At 37.6% G+C, this 16,386-nt stretch overlaps 1 protein-coding gene across 1 annotated transcript in view; it reads right to left on the bottom strand.

Moving 5' to 3' along the window:
* Window positions 1–667: 667 nt before the first annotated feature.
* Window positions 668–16,386, bottom strand: part of LOC140169362 (cell adhesion molecule DSCAM-like) — a 186,231-nt gene continuing 170,512 nt past the window's right edge. Inside the window, 16 exon segments of the mRNA XM_072192619.1 lie at window positions 668–2,162; window positions 2,526–2,731; window positions 3,584–3,851; window positions 4,079–4,378; window positions 4,898–5,050; window positions 6,399–6,611; window positions 7,395–7,537; window positions 8,223–8,457; window positions 8,657–8,953; window positions 9,149–9,337; window positions 9,736–9,834; window positions 11,589–11,749; window positions 11,930–12,047; window positions 12,390–12,543; window positions 13,203–13,342; window positions 15,773–15,928. Coding sequence (XP_072048720.1) covers window positions 1,810–2,162; window positions 2,526–2,731; window positions 3,584–3,851; window positions 4,079–4,378; window positions 4,898–5,050; window positions 6,399–6,611; window positions 7,395–7,537; window positions 8,223–8,457; window positions 8,657–8,953; window positions 9,149–9,337; window positions 9,736–9,834; window positions 11,589–11,749; window positions 11,930–12,047; window positions 12,390–12,543; window positions 13,203–13,342; window positions 15,773–15,928 — 3,185 coding nt within the window. The 3' untranslated portion in view covers window positions 668–1,809.

The following is a 16,386-nucleotide window of genomic DNA, read 5'->3' as shown; positions in this document are numbered from 1 at the left end:
TCATTCTATTCATATTGGGAGTTAACTACACAATAAATATACATAAACACAAAATTAGAAAGTTACAAAAATGTACAAAATGCTCTAAAGAAAAGTAGACACATTGGACAGTATTAAACTACATTGCTTGATTGTTGGGTTATTTGGTATGCTAATTAGGCTAATTGTTACATATCGTTCCCCTGCTACGATAACTGCCTAACTCACTTTTAAGCCGATTGAGCTTTTTGCCTAAATCGTGTCTCTATTACCATGGACACCTGCTGTAATAATGCCATTGACAGGGACTAATCATAATGGAGATTTTGGGGTGAGTTAGGCAATTTATACAAATGGTGACAAATATTAGTGACTAATGCAGTTTAACACCAGAATTTATGTCTTTGTTTGTCTGAAGATTTTACTCTGATTTTTGCCTAAGTCACAGGCCAAAGTCACTGAAAGTCACATGCATATGTTATGTAATCATCTTAATCGTTTCTGATCATTCCTTTTCATTTGTTTCATTATCATTTGTTCTTGTCAAAAGATTGGTGAATAAAATTATGACAGATGATTTAGGCAAATTATCGTAAGGGTGATCATAAGAAGGTAGAGCATCGTTGATTTTCCCTAGCGCAGCATACCAATTAGTAATAATTACTACCCCGTAGAGTATTATATACGCAATGCCATGGTACCATGAGACGGTGACCCAGTGGCGTAGCCAGGGGAAGAGAGGTGGCAAGGGAGCAGGTACGTACCCCTGTGAGATGTCTTTTCCCTATGGGATGCTGGCCGCCCTAATATTTTTAGTTTTTATGCCTTTTATACCATTTTGTCTCCTGGCTGCTGAGTTGATGTTCTTTGTTTGATGCCCACATAGTACAAGCCAGTATTATGTCCTTTGTAAATGCATTATTGTGCATTTTGTGGCCCATTATAAAGAGCCTACAACTGGCATGCAGAATCCCCCATTCCCAAAAGACATACTTCTGGTATAGTTCGAATGCGCGTCAAACAAAGAATATCAATTTAACAGCCAACGGTTTCAAAGCTACCAACTTGTGACTTTGTGATAGCTGCAGCCAAAATTTAGCCGTTCTTTGTCTGTACGAGTAAATATGTAAAAGATAAACAAAGAGTACCTGCACATTACAAAACAAAATCACATTCTTTAGCCTAAACAGAATTAAAACAACTTGAAAATAACACATAAACAGTAGGTCACAGGCTGTATCACTTTCTAGAACGTAATATCTCACATTCCTCAATTCGTCACTATGGAAAAATCACTACATGAACGTGCGCACATATTTAGCGCATAGATACCCGCGCAAAACCTTGATATTATCATGACCATACTTTAAGGAAGCAAACCTCCTCACTGTAAAATAAAGTTATATAACGTAATCCGTGTAGTGAACATTTAAAGACCAGATCACGATCCACAAATAAGGCAAATGGCGTAGTACTACAATAGGTGCATGATGTCGCTGTCTGAAGGACGGGTTGGTATAGTGGTCAGTGCACTCGCCACTCACCACTACGGGCCGGGCTCGATTCCCTGCAGTTCCGTAAGATAGCATGTTCGTCGATTATGTGATCGTTCTCGCAGTTTTCCCCGATTACTCCTGTTTTCTTCGTGCACTCCTGTCCCACCTTAGCCGGTTCATGCACTTGGTGGATATTAAGTCGCAACATTTACTTATTTATTATGTGTGTTTGGACTAATTTTAGCACCACTCCTGTCTCCTAACAATGTTTACATTAACGCGGTATTGGTGAGAAAAGACTACAGCCAAACAGATTAATTAGTTCTTGATTTGCCTATACAATAGTAAAATCCTGGTGCCGATATATCTTGATGGGATTTGTGTTCTGGTCCATAAGTATCTGAATTTCTATTTCATCACTACTTGTGCTGCTATACTCGATACCCTTCTCCCCGTCTGGATCTGTCCGGCTGCGGGGCGGTGGAGGGGGAGGTGGTGGTGGCGGTGGAGGCGTTGCTGGGTATGATGGTGGCATTATATCATCGGGGTGATAGCGGGTATAATCGGCTTGGCGTGGTAGCGAGTTTGATGAGATAGAAACTGGATGTAAGTTTAGTACTGGCGACTTAGCTTGTCGATGTTGAAGTGGTCGATAGATGTGATTGGCTTCCGATTCACTCACTGAACCTGTGGAGGAGAACAAAAAATTACTATAATTTAATATGGTACATTTCACTCCTTGAGCTTTTATCTTGTGATGTTGTGATAAATCCTATATTGCCAACAACAGCTGCAACATGACCATGTACAATGTGCACCCCACTTGCTACACTCCATAAACAGCTCTTTTCTAAGCCACCACCAGAAAATGGTAATATGCAGGGGATATTGTACGATTTCAATTCGTTATAACTTGTATTATCTTTCCATTATGACTATCCAATTAATCTAGAAACCACTACCACAAAGGATGCTTGCTCATTTTTGTTTTAGCATTTTGGGTATAAAGCGTTATTCATTTTAGGATATCGGTGAAGGGAGGACTTTTACCTTTCGTAGCACGACTTTTCCCGTAGTCATAATTATACATTGGTTCATCAGTGTCTGTGTAACAACTTTGTGTTCCACCTCTATGTCCATTATAGGGGAGTGACAGATATCCTTCCGAGGCACTCGTGGTTGGATGACGTGAATAAGTCTCAGCATAGTCTTCACCGTCGCTATGATCCGGTGAACTTCGGCTTCTGGGATCGTAACTGTAACAAGAAGAACCGATTACAAAATTTGATTTGAAATATTCGATCTTTATTGTAACTCCAGATGCCTTATTCAGATGAAAGGTTTTGATTAGGCAATATAGTATTCATTATTTACGAAGTGGACTGATTTGCGTCCGTGGTTTAGGTAAGGACGTGATGGAAGTACAAGAGTTTGAAAGACCCATCAGTGGGTTGAATTTGGAGAAGTTTGAACCCGGGACTTCTGTATTGTTCAATAAGTTTCGTCTTGGCTTGCCACTTGCCACAAATTTCCTTGACACTTGTTTGTCTTTATTCTGATGTTCTAATGCCAAGTGTTTGCCCCTTCTTAAGATGCAAACAAGAGATAAATAGCGCCATCATTGTTCAATTTGTCTTTAAAATTACTACAATTTACATGCCGCTCGTGTGTTACATTATAGATCTTACAGTCCCCGTATTGTCTTTGACAATGTGGTTATAATCATGTAATTGTGAGGGATCTCTGTGAATGTCCTTGTAACTATTGTCAAAATCTTTCAGGTTTTTATTTGAGAGTGGTGTTACATGTACCAAGTTGCTGCTTTTAAATGGAAATCACATAGAAGATTCTAATGGAAGGAATACATCAAACGTTAATATTCTACAGCTATCTTGATATTCCAGATGTTTTATAATGTACAACAAAACGTACATTGGAAACGAAAAGGTATCATCCACGTAAAGCCTACCAGGCACCTCGATGACTCAGCGCATCAAAGACCCACCTCCATTTGTATGGCGGTATAAATGCAATTGTGCTTATGAATAACATTATCCAGAAGAGCTGAGGGATATGAGCTATATTCTAGAAATAAGCCACCGACTTACGTTCGTAGTCTCCTTTTAGGGCCTCTAGCAGCTCTGACAACAGGTTTCCCTCCTATATACCCCTTCCTCGGGCCCCTCCGGACTGGTTTAACTCTTGGATTAGTAGATGGTTGATGCATCTGTTTAACTCCCATAAGTTCCTGCTCACGTTCTAATGTGATGCTATAGTCCCCGTCGTTCTCTAGCGACGGCTGACTTTTTGCACTCATGATGTGTGCGTGTTGTAGTCCTGGATTGGGTTTTTGTGCTGGAAGCCTTGGTCGAGCCCCTGCGGATACAAAAAGGGAAGTACATCACCATATTGAAACACACACATTTAGTTTCTTTATATCCATGTAGCAATTTAAGGAACATTATGGAGTCTTGCTGATTATATAACTGAAATGGACAAAGAACAGTACAGTTTTAACTTCAAAAGAGCGATAATTATCTGGGGTGGCTTCAAAATACAACCACCGGTCGACATGATGGAATGCCAAATTCAAATCTCCATACCTTGTTTGGGGAATGTTTGAGTGCCCGATATCTGCATTAAATTATCAGCACTGCTTTCATGTACAGTAGGCATCGGCGGTGAAGCAGTAAACCGTTGTATCCCAGCCTCCAAATCACTGGTACTACGGTATTCATCAGACGCAGAGTATTTACGGTAATCATCAGATCCGGAGTATTGTAGTGAATCTTGGAAACTGGCAACCCGACGAGGTGTGGCGCCAGCTCTACGTCGGGCGTTTTCATAGGCGTGGGCGAGTTCTTCGTCAGTACATACTGAGGCTACACTAGTTCTCTTCCAACCTGGTGATATCAATGTACAAAGAAAATATGTACCATGTAAAGAAAGACATCGATATTTAGTATAGACAATAACAGGCATTTTAGCGTTATAATATTTTATTATACAATTAGATTTTCTAAGGAATTGTTATGCGGATATGTTGCTTGTACACGTGTGGATGCTTTAAATTGGATATTAGGTTACAGAAAGAAAATATGTTCTTGTAATACGTTTTACGAGTATTGTGGTAGCATTGTTGATCAAAACATTTAATGGGTGGTTAGGTGTATGGTGTATAATTTATGAGAGTATGTATTAAGGGCTGTGTTGGGGTGTGCAAGGATGTCTCTGTCCCCACAATGACACTACTGTATATTAGGACCCCACAAGGAGATTTCAGGAACCCGCAAGGAGGTGTGCAGAAGGGGTGTCTGTTACTTACACACATTAACACACCCCATCCCATATTTAGGTATCCCATATGTATGTGGGGTGGGTAGGGTATGAATGTGCCCCTACGTACATGTGAGTGTTCTTACCTTGATGAGGCAATGACTTGAATTTATAAGGTGAGGATGCTGCCGCTCCAGACACGTAATTGTTCATTGGTGGTCGGGCTGGACTTGGTGGTACATCACGTGGTGGGACGCGGAAGTCTTCTAGGCATGCGTAGTCGTGATTATCCCATCGTTCTAGAAATGAAATGAAATTGAAATGATGATAATAATGATTTAATATAAAAGTTGTATTTCAAACTAATAAACTGTAACTTCTAAATATTATTATATTCTAAAATCAAAGTTCAACAATTATATCTAATGACGACGGAATATTAGAGTGACATGCCAAAGGGATAGCATTTTTATTATCATAACTTAGAAAGTGGTTAACAGGGCATACTTATGTATACTGTGGTGTACCCTGTATAATCCTTATCGTGTTATAAGGGAAACTCCAAAACACTCATGTATGAGTGTGCTTACAATGCACCCCCTGATTTATTATTACAACATGCTGAGATTCCACAGATATCAGCATGAAATTTGTGCATGACAACATAATAGAACTCCAGGTATGACTGAATGTATAAGAAGAATCTGCATTAATATTAGAAGAGAAAAACCCTGATTGGACTTACTATAAAATGCTTGAGTCAAAGAATAATCAAGACGGCAGATTGTACTAAGATTGTACTATGTGTGTTGTGCTCTATAATGTGATTGCAGCTTATTGCTTTCACAGAAGAGCACATGCAAACCAGATAATTGTGTTGCGTAAATAAGGTGCTCCTAGTTCGGCCACTAAACGAAGGATATTTACGCCAAAAGTGCGCATTCTTTCCAAAAAGAGGATTTATAATTGAAGACCGAATTAAAAAGACTAGTTTGCGTCAATGTAAATAGAACTGAGTGGACAGTGTTTCTTAAGATGTATTTCTTGATTAGTGCAAGTAACGCCGCTTTTTGAGATTGTCATATGTACAAGTATTTTGTACCCAACGGATATGCCAGTTGGATTTTACTAAGAGCCGTTTGGGATATATTTAACGAAGCTGATCAGAAACAAAAACTTTGTGTTAAGTATCCACTACATAAAGATTGTGATAACCTGTTGTGATATGATGCAATCTTTGATTCATGTATTATGTACATAAATTATACAAAATACATCAATGCTCTTGCACAAGTACTCTTGATCTTGAACAAGTACAAGAGCATTGTCCAATAAGAGCATTGTCCAGTCATCCTGTATTTCAATAATTAATTCATTTCCTTTATTTAAATTATAGACCAGTATATTAATTCTACATCCTTGCGTTATCAAATGAATTGTCAGCTGCCGGTCTTTCTGGATCGCAGCAACAAATACCATACAATTCTCTATCTGTACCTCAAGATCTTTAAGGATATTCAATTCCATAAACGGTCGATTTTCTATCAAAACAATGATGAGTAACATCACTGCCAGTTCAGATTTCTTGAAACCTATAGCTAATTTAACCTATACCATTGTAAGGGTTTATTACAAGTCCACACCTACCAGGATTAAGAGTACTGGTACTATCTTGAGGTGGTAGATCATAAAACCTTCTTCTGCCCTGCCCAGCTCTGGCAGTATCCATTCTACCTATAGCACCGCCTCCCTCCACACCTGATCGGAATGAACTCATTACAGCTGGTTCTGGCTCTAAAGCATCGTGAACTGTGGAATATCCTGAAGAACCTCCAATGGCCCCGGTAAGCAAGTCAGTTTCTGCAATATGAGAAATGTATATTAGGTCAATATGTTTTTAGCCATTGTTTTTATTTATATTCAACAATTACGTTTTACTTAAAGAGCAAAATGTGGTTGCTCTTGTCTCACCTGGACAATATTTCATCCATAACAGGTCATACCCAAGTAATTATGATATTCAGATCGATTATACCATGAATGCAGTGGGTGCATCTATTTCTATTGCACCTGGACAGCATTCCATCCATAGCAGCTCATACCATGGTGGATGTATTGTAATTCAGGTATTCATGTCGATTTAGCGCTACAGTACATAGAAGAGTTTCACCAGTGGCACCGGGATAACATTCCTTACAGAGCAGCTCATACCTAGGTGGATGTATTGTAATTCTGATATTCAAATCGATTTAGAGCTAAGGTGTGCATACCATAAATACAATGGGTGCTCATGTTGTACCTGGATAACATTCCATAGCAGTTCATACCCAATAGAATGTAATGTAATTATGACATATAGTATTCAGTCGAAATGGCGCCATGAAACATACCAGGGATACAATAGTTTCACCTGTTGCACCTGGATAACATTCCATCCATAGCAGCTCATACCCAAAAAGAATGTATCGTAATTCTGATATATACATGACCGGTATTCAGATCGATTTAGTGCTATGGTGCATACCAGGGATAATTGTAATAGTTTCACCTGTGACACCCGGACAACATTGCATCCATATGTCAATACCCACTCCGAAGGACAAGAATTAATATGACTCATGACCAAATTCATACTATACCAACCTGCTTCGTTCTGGTTAAACATCCAAGGTCTATGACCTGGTGCAGCACCATTAGCATTGTTAAGGCGAGGTTGATTAATGGCTCGTAGAAATGGTTCTCGCTCCATACTTGTACCTCCAATGGTTGGTAATGGTCTATGATGGCTACAAGAAGAGGGGAGATAAATCATGCAGCCAACATTTAGAAAAAAGCACGTTTTAAATATAGCAAAAACTTTATTTTCACATCATACATAATCAAAGACAGAATTAAACATACTAGTTTGCGTCTGACGCCACTGTTCATCAAACTCCCTACGACCCTTGATTAGTTAATAGCGCGTAAAAAAGAAGGTCGATTCATCTGATACCGACCGGAGAAATCGCAAAAAATGGCGAAAATTACATACTTTACAAGGCAAAAGAAATTTCCTACAATGAAAACCTAACTTTTAAGACGGTCTGTATATTTAAATGTGCAAAGTTATGGTGCCCTGTTTTACCGCCGCGTTCAGGAAGACACTTGTAACAAACCGCGCCCGAGTTTGATTGACAGATGACGTCAGACGCAAACTACTCTTTTTAATTCTGTCTTTGATTATAAGTATTATTTTCTGCTAAAATGTTATTTATTCACTAAGATATCAAACATGCTCATCAAAAAGGACACGGTTCTTTAACCCCAATATGATGTGAATTTAAAGAATGACCTCTGAACGTGTTGGGTACAAAAACTCATTCCCCACAACTCGAGTTCAATTTTACAGATCTGATTGGTGCATTGGAGGTTAATGGCCTGTGCCATCCAGGCTGAGAACATTATGAATTGTAGTGATAGGTGGCTACTTACTTTGTTGGAAAGTTGTTATTTTCAATGACTTGTCCATTTGTCAACCCGATAGACTTTTTCAAGACCACTTTCCGTTCTTTCCTGCTGCTATGTACAAACAGAGCTAGGAATAGTAGGATAACCATGAGAGTAATAAAACCAAGAGCTGGGCCAAAGACCCGCGGATCTTGGTAAAATGGCGCACTCATCTGACCACGTTGTTCACCATTGTCAACCATCAGTGGTGGCGCTGTTCCTGTGAGCAATAACGATAGTAAAAACACTTTATGTAGACATTGTAATGTTAGAATAAACACATTTTTTCACTGGCTGGAGTGAATTAATGAAATTATTATATTAGTTACATTAATTATAATTAATAAAATAATTTTAAAATTTAATTTCTATGTTGTTTTAGTTAAATTAATAGTCAAAGTATAACATATTTTTCATACCTCCATCATAAGCTGTTGTAGACACCTGAAACTCGTACCAACTTGGCCCTGCACTATTCACAGCTGTCACCCGAAACACATACCAAGACAGAGGGTGCAATCTTTCCACAGTATATAGGTTACTCTTTCCCGGTATATTATGCGCAGACGATAGCCACTGGTTGGCGCCAAAATTTTTGTATTGTACGCTGTAAGATTCAATAGGGCAGCCGGCAGGATCCCAGCTGGATAACACCAGGGTAACACTAGATATGTTGGTATAAGGCACAATTGTATCCGTTGATGGTGTTATGGGTACTGCAATACAATGTAGAAATGTGTATGATTATTAACTTAATTAGAATGTTGAGGGCGCTATTTATTTTAGGCCTACTTTGAATATTTACACAGAAGAACACGAACAAAATGGCTAAGTCATAAAACGAGTGAACAACAATAATAAATCAATGTTTTAATCAAAATAAAATCGTATTTTTCTTTTGCCCTACTCACCTTCTCCGCTGGTTCCCGTCGCAATTTGTTCACTGGGTTTGCCTATCCCCATTCTATTCCGTGCGTTGACATAGATTCTATATGGTGTTCCACACAGCAAATCTGTGATGCGATAGCTGCGTACCGTCGAGTTTAGCTTTACACGCGTCCAATCTTCTTCATGTTCTCGCTTGTATGAAATTTCGTAGCCTATATAAATAATGATAAGACCAAAATTATTAGAAATTGTTAATTGGTAAAAAACAAACATACATGACTTGGTTAAAAATGAATATAAAGATCTTCAAAATGTATTCATATATTTTCCTTAATTATTTCAAATTTATAATAATCGCCCAGTGGGCGCGATTACGTTTAGTGTATCACCGCTAGTGTGCATTCTTATGAATCGACCGCACAATGATCAGTAGTCGATCAGCTCTTTTCGGAGCCACAACACATTTTTTTAAACAACTTTGGTATATTGAAATAGTTATATAAAGACAGGGTAAAAGACTGAAACGGGAGAAGAGATGTTATAAAAGTGTTCTTCGGTTTAAGAAGTATTTTAATGAAAGGTTTGTTAAGTATTTTACTATAAAACTTACCCAGGATTGAACTGCCGCCATTCCCTGCCGATCTCCAAGTGAGCTGTATGGCATCTTTGGTTGTAGAAGATATGCTTACCAATGGCGGGTATGGAGGTGCTGCAACAAAACACAATTGTCATTTTAGTAAAAGGTAACAACATTGTTGAAAAAAATACAAAACATGGTATCTCACTTGGTCGCTATCACAAACGATGATCATGTATTGACTAGGCATAATTGAATATAAGACGATGCATCGCGTTTAAAACGCTCGACCCGTGTCAATAGTAGAGATTGTTATTTAAAAGTATCTTAAATTGCAGCTGCAACAAAATTTAGCACGGAAACGTAGAGAACATCGCAGAAGATAAGGTTAGCAAGAAAATCTGAAATAGCCAAATACTAAGATGTTTATGGGGCAAAACAAGTAATAACACAACTGCTGCACAAAAGCTGACATAGTCAGGTCTCTAGCTAAGTGAGAGTACATAGAGAATGCATTTTACTTTAGTCATTGGATTTTGTCATTTCTATAACAGGTTGTTCTACACAACCTGTCGATTCGAAGAGATATGAATACCAACTACTAGCGTTTCTTTCGTTTAGACCAGTCAAACTGACTTTCAAGACAAAAGAAACGCTAGTTAGACACGTAAGCAGAAGAAAGGCTATTTGGACACGTATATTGAAGATTCGTGGTCCGAACAATGACGAGTCAGAGGAAATGGAGTTCTTAAAGGTAGGCTGAACGACTTGAAGCAGACGAGAGTCAAATCACACATAATACAACAAAAACAGCTTCTTTCTTGACAACATCGTTGCTGATATATGTACTTACAACCATTTAGACGATTAACTGGTCGATGAATGATGCAAATAAATGGGAAATTACCATAAACAATTACTCGATTTTGCATGCAAGTACATTGTTTATAGAGAAACATGTAAGTTCACGTAAAATTCGTATTGATAATTTACTACCAATGCAGGTCGCTACAGTACATTTTAGGTGACTTTGGTGATAAGCAATAAACCATTAATGTTCATGAAGTTGTATGAAAATCATTTATCTATGATCAGCATCAATTCCTTATTGATACCAAGGCGGATTATGGAACTACTTTGTCATTGCGTGCCCTTCATCGACGTACTGTGTAAGTATATACCTACAATCTTGGACAAAAGTACTTGGAACACTTGGCACACTTTGTCAAAATTCCGTTCAAATTTTATTATGCCGATGGAAATGACGTATATTGTGGTTTGGACAAACATGGCATCTACAACAATGATTTACCATTCCCCTCTAACCATCAATCAATGTTGGAACACATTGGAAAACTGCTGAAGATATTGGCATTTCTCAACATTGAACGGGGAGAGGGAGTTGTAGTTTTCCGTTCTTTACATGAAAGTGTTCCGCGATTTTTTCCAAGATTGTAGGTAGTCACCGAAATATTGTTCTAAATTTGTTTGGCACTTCAGTCATTGTTCATTCATTGTATGTGACCGTACACCACGAATGAGCCGTAAATGTCCTCAATTGTATTCTGAGTTACACTGTAAAATGGGCATGAAGGTCATATTCATAGGTATTTCAATTTGGTGCTACGTGTATCTTATTAAATGAGGTACATGTAGCACCAAATTGAGGTACCTATGAATACGACCTTCATGCCCATTTTACACTGTAACTCAGAATACAATTGAGGACATTTACGGCTCATTCGTGGTGTACGGTCACGTATAGGTTTTCATAATCTTCCAAATGGCGAAATAAACTGCATTTCACAAATTTACAATAACGAGTATTGTTGTTGCAATGTATGGTTTGTTTACCTATTTTTATTGTAAATGACCACTATGCTTACCAAGTACGTGGAGTGTTATGGTAATCTCATCTGGTGATCCCCAGGTATTGATTGCACGACATGAGTAATTCCCGGCGTCTGATGGCTCCAAGTTTCTTATAACCAGAGAACCATTTGGTAGGATGCGTATATCGCCCTGTGATTCTAATATTTCGGATGACCTGAAAAAAGGTTACACAAACAAAAATATGTACATACTCTCTTGATTATTGAGAATTTAATTGATTGTACGAGGTATTTAGGGTATTTTTGTATTGAATACCGTATGGTGTTAATTTTTCGTCTCAGCGCACATACAACAACATAGAACTTGATTAATTCGATTGTTTGTTGTTGCTTACCCATCTCTCCTCCACTCTACTTTTGGTTCAGGTGTGCCGACCGACAAGCAATCAACGATGACGTCATCCTTCCACGTAGCAACCAATGTTTGAGAAAAAGACAGAATTCTGGCGGGAACTGCGATAGAGAACAGGAGTAGTTAATTATTGCTAAGGAACCTTAAGCGATATCGTAAGAAAACACTATGATAGTTTAAGGCTAAAAATGCTATTTTATTATTTATCATACAATTTTAATCTTTCTAATTAATCAAATCTTCTAGGGCAGCTTATAGACATAAATGGGAGATACAAAGAATCTTAATTTTCGTCATTGCAGTTGAATTATGTTGATCTGCAAGACGTATGAATTATGTTGATATGCAAGACGTATACATGGTACCGTACTTAAAATCTACTCCAGATATCATTTAAAAAATACAAAATAGATTCCGAAGCATATTTGTTCTTCTCTACACACCTCTTATTGTCGGTATTTCAGTTACAGTTCGACTTCTATCACCCTTGCCTATCACAGTGGCTGCACGAACCCAGAAGTTATATTCGTAGTTTGTGTGTAGTTCCTCCAGTAAGTGAGACGTCATATCCGGTGACACTTGCACCTCGTGTGTTACCTACAAAATCAGTACAATGTAAGTATGTTTTCAGCAAATTGGGATGTTGATTTTATTTAAGCTTAAGCAAGTATGATAAAAAAAAAAACTATGACAAATAACAACATTGAATGGTTGGCACAAAGCCAAAACGTTATTTTGGCGCCCTAAGGACTTTTTCTTTTATTTCTTTATGTCCATTTTAAATCTAAGGAATAGAAAATCCCTGATTGTTCCCATTTATTTTTCATCCGTTCAGTTTCATTGGGCTATTCCATTTAAAATCCACACTACCCCTGTGGAACATTTTGGAAATATCTTCCACAGGGGGAGTATGTTTTCAAATGTAACTGGTCATTTAAAACCCATACTCCCCCTGCATTATGGCTTTACCTATATCTTCCACAACTGGTGTGAGTATTTCAAGTGGAAGTTGCCCAAATTTTATATTGTATTCAAACCACATACGCCCTCTGTGGAAGACATTAGCTAAATATTTCACAGGGGTAGTGTGGATTTTAATTGGAATAACCCATTGTTTGATGGTCTAAATAGTCTCTATATGTTAAATCTAAGATGATAAAATCCGTCTGAAAGTTGGCGCTATAACTTAATTTCTCGTGTTTTCTCGAGTTTTATTCTACCATAAGCATAAAATGCCTAACAATGATCAAACTTACCTCATTCCCCGAGTCTCTGTATTGTGTATACAGGAAATAGTTGGTAAGGATACCATTCGCAGCCAATGGCGGTCGCCATGACACCATGATGCTTGAGGGTGCGGCTGCATAAGCTTTGATGTTTGATGGCGAACTGGGAACTACATAAAGAATATACATGAGCTTTTTGTTATCTTTATAATACACTATGATACATATAGGGTTAATAATAATAATTGTATAGAGATTTCAATATTTATAAAGTATATTTAAATAACGAGTTAGTGATCGAGGATTTTAACTGCCAAAATGGTATAATTTCCAATGCCTCATTTCAAATATTTAGTTTTAGTTTTGGTTTTGGTTTTGGTCACGTGGTTTCCTATTGTCCTGCCTAACCACTTGAATCACAAGATATCGAACTCTTTGTTTCTACCTTTTGTTTAAAACTAAACATTTGTGACAGGTAGTTTCGGTTTTGGTTTCAGTTTCTTATAAGTGGTGTGACGAATAAAAGTACAGGATTTTCGAGTTACCTGATCTAAGTATACAAAGAAATGTTTAAATTTCGCAGTGCAATATTCACGAGCAGAGAAGTCGAACAAAGCAGTCTACATTTGAAAGCATTGATTTAGTTTGAAAGCATTGACTTGAGACTACGAAATAGCCTAAGCTGATTTCACTGTGAAAATATATAGACCATCGAAATATTTCCACAGACATTACAATAGACACGTGACAGATTATGTTTTCAGTGATATAAACACTATTATACACAACTCTATTTATGTGCATGTCGCATGACGGAAGATCAATATCATAGAAAGCTGGTTTAAACTGACTTTTTTATTCAATTTATTTATTGGAGAAGAGAGAGAGAGAAGAGATCGCCAGGGAAATAAGGTGTGTGTGTTTGGGGGGAAGGGTAAGGGAGAAAGAGAAACAGAGGGGAGAGAGCATTGGAAGTGGGAAGGGAAGGAGGGGGAGAGGGGAGCTCAAGAGTGGAGTGGAATAATAGGGAAGAGTCGATATCGAGTGTGGGGAGGGGAGGGAGGAGGTTATATATAGGTGGCGGAGGGAACATAGGTAAGAGGTATGGGTTGTGCTTTCCGGGAATAATCTAATTCATAATCAAATCATCTACATCATCATGCATCGTTTATATTTCAGACAAATAAACAAAACACCCCCCCCTCTCAATATATGCACATGATTTCTACATGTAGGCCTCGTATATAGAACTTGGGTGTTATAAGGTGTCATGGAAGTGTGCCACCTACGGCAGAGAGCATCAACTGTCGCCCGCGTTGATAGATATCGATAATGAAAATGTTAGCACAATAGGCTATTATATACGTATGATTATAGGCCATTATACTTTTGATTATATATACCCTCTTGTGTCCTCCCAGCACAATAGTGTTATGATTGGAGACCAGTTCATCTCCACTTTTTAATCCCTTGATTTTTGGTTTCTGAACAAAAGAGAAACCAAAACTAATGATTTGAAATGAGGGAATGTCAAAGTTTCTAGTAGGTCTGGGATACCATTAACAAAAGTTGACCTCGTGTGGTATGGTATGACTTTTTTATTCAATGCATGCAAAGGTCATTTTATGAGTGTACAAGGTATATTGAGGTGTAACAAACGGTGTCCTAGCTGAGACTGTCATGGTTGATATCCTCTGCCATCACAAGCAATAATGCACTATATGTTATTCTTAGTGCTAAAGGATAGTGCCTTTTAATTTGGGACAGACATATTCAAAATATCTGCCTCCCAAATCAAAGTACAGTATCTGCTATGTTCTCTACATGTAGATACATCATTTTGACTTCGTGAACAGACTGATTCAAAAACACCTGCATCACTAGCGCAAGCAGATTCCTGATTGTACCAATGTTATTCCATGATTTGAATGGGAGGACATGGTAGTTTGCCTTTGTTCATTGTTATTCCTGATGGTTCCTGATTCAGTATTATCAGAAAAACAATAATGCCGAACACACATTCACCACTCCTGATAATTCCTGAAACTTCCTTTAAATGATTACAAGATGAGTGGCTATTAACGAGGATTACATTGAGTTGTAAAATGTTCTATTGTAATATAGCATTAGTGGTAATTGGTTTTACTTAACTTTAAGCATGAATGGTCAAAACTATAATGCATCCTTCGTGTTAGTACCGATCAAATACTTAGTAGCGTTTGCATATAAAGCATATTGAGATTTCCTTTTCATAGCCAATAATTGGTATTCGTATTTCAGCTACCTCAATTGGCATTAAATCACAAATCCTCAACCAGGTATAACAAGGAAAACCATGTTTGGCAATAAAAGGGCTCTAAAAACTGATTTCCTTATTTGTCATGATTTTTGTCCTGGTTGTTCCTGATGCTGTATTAGGCATTGCATGTTAATCCACAAAGAGGATAGAAAGGAATGCAAAGGAAATTTGCAAAACAAATATTGGTACAATCAGGAAAACTGGCTGTGTTATTGCATGTCAAAAAGAAGGCAGTATCTGTTTTGTAACATATTAATTGATACTGCATTCTTACTTGAGAGTGCAGTCTTAGTATTCTTACCATCTTGTTCTGTTCTGATATAGATATCTTGGCTTCTCACACCCTCTCCAACTCGCGTGTACGCAACAACTGAGACGCTATAATTAGTATATTTCTGCAGGTTGTGGAGTCTTGCTGACAGATCTGTGGTTGCTAACACTTGGGCTTCATCTTCAACTGTAATAGGTTAATCCATAGAAACAATCATAATTATAAAAAATCAGTTTTTATATCAAAATTTCAATAGATGTATAGTACCTAAGTCCTAATCTTACTTTTTAGTTCGGTGTTTACAAGAACTTCAATACCTATTATCTTGCGAAGATGTGTACATTTTAAATGTTACATGTAACCAATTTGATGTGAGAGCACCATACAGTATTTTTCTACATCGCTTATGGGTGTAATTAATGCCCACACTTTAGCCATTATCTCACACCTTTACTTGACGAAATATCATGAATCTTTAAACAATATCTCACTTCAAATTCTATCCCCCGGGTTTCCTTTATGATTTTATAATAAACGAAATCGCCCGTGATATTTTGATAGTGAGAGTATTAAAAGTATATAAGAAGACTCTTCAAAAGAATAGTAAAGAACTTTTCTTAATAAAACTTGTAAGAACTACTAAC

This window comes from Amphiura filiformis, chromosome 14 (genome assembly GCF_039555335.1).
Source record: "Amphiura filiformis chromosome 14, Afil_fr2py, whole genome shotgun sequence".
NCBI lineage: Eukaryota > Metazoa > Echinodermata > Ophiuroidea > Amphilepidida > Amphiuridae > Amphiura > Amphiura filiformis.
This window is presented reverse-complemented; position numbering and strand designations above follow the sequence as displayed.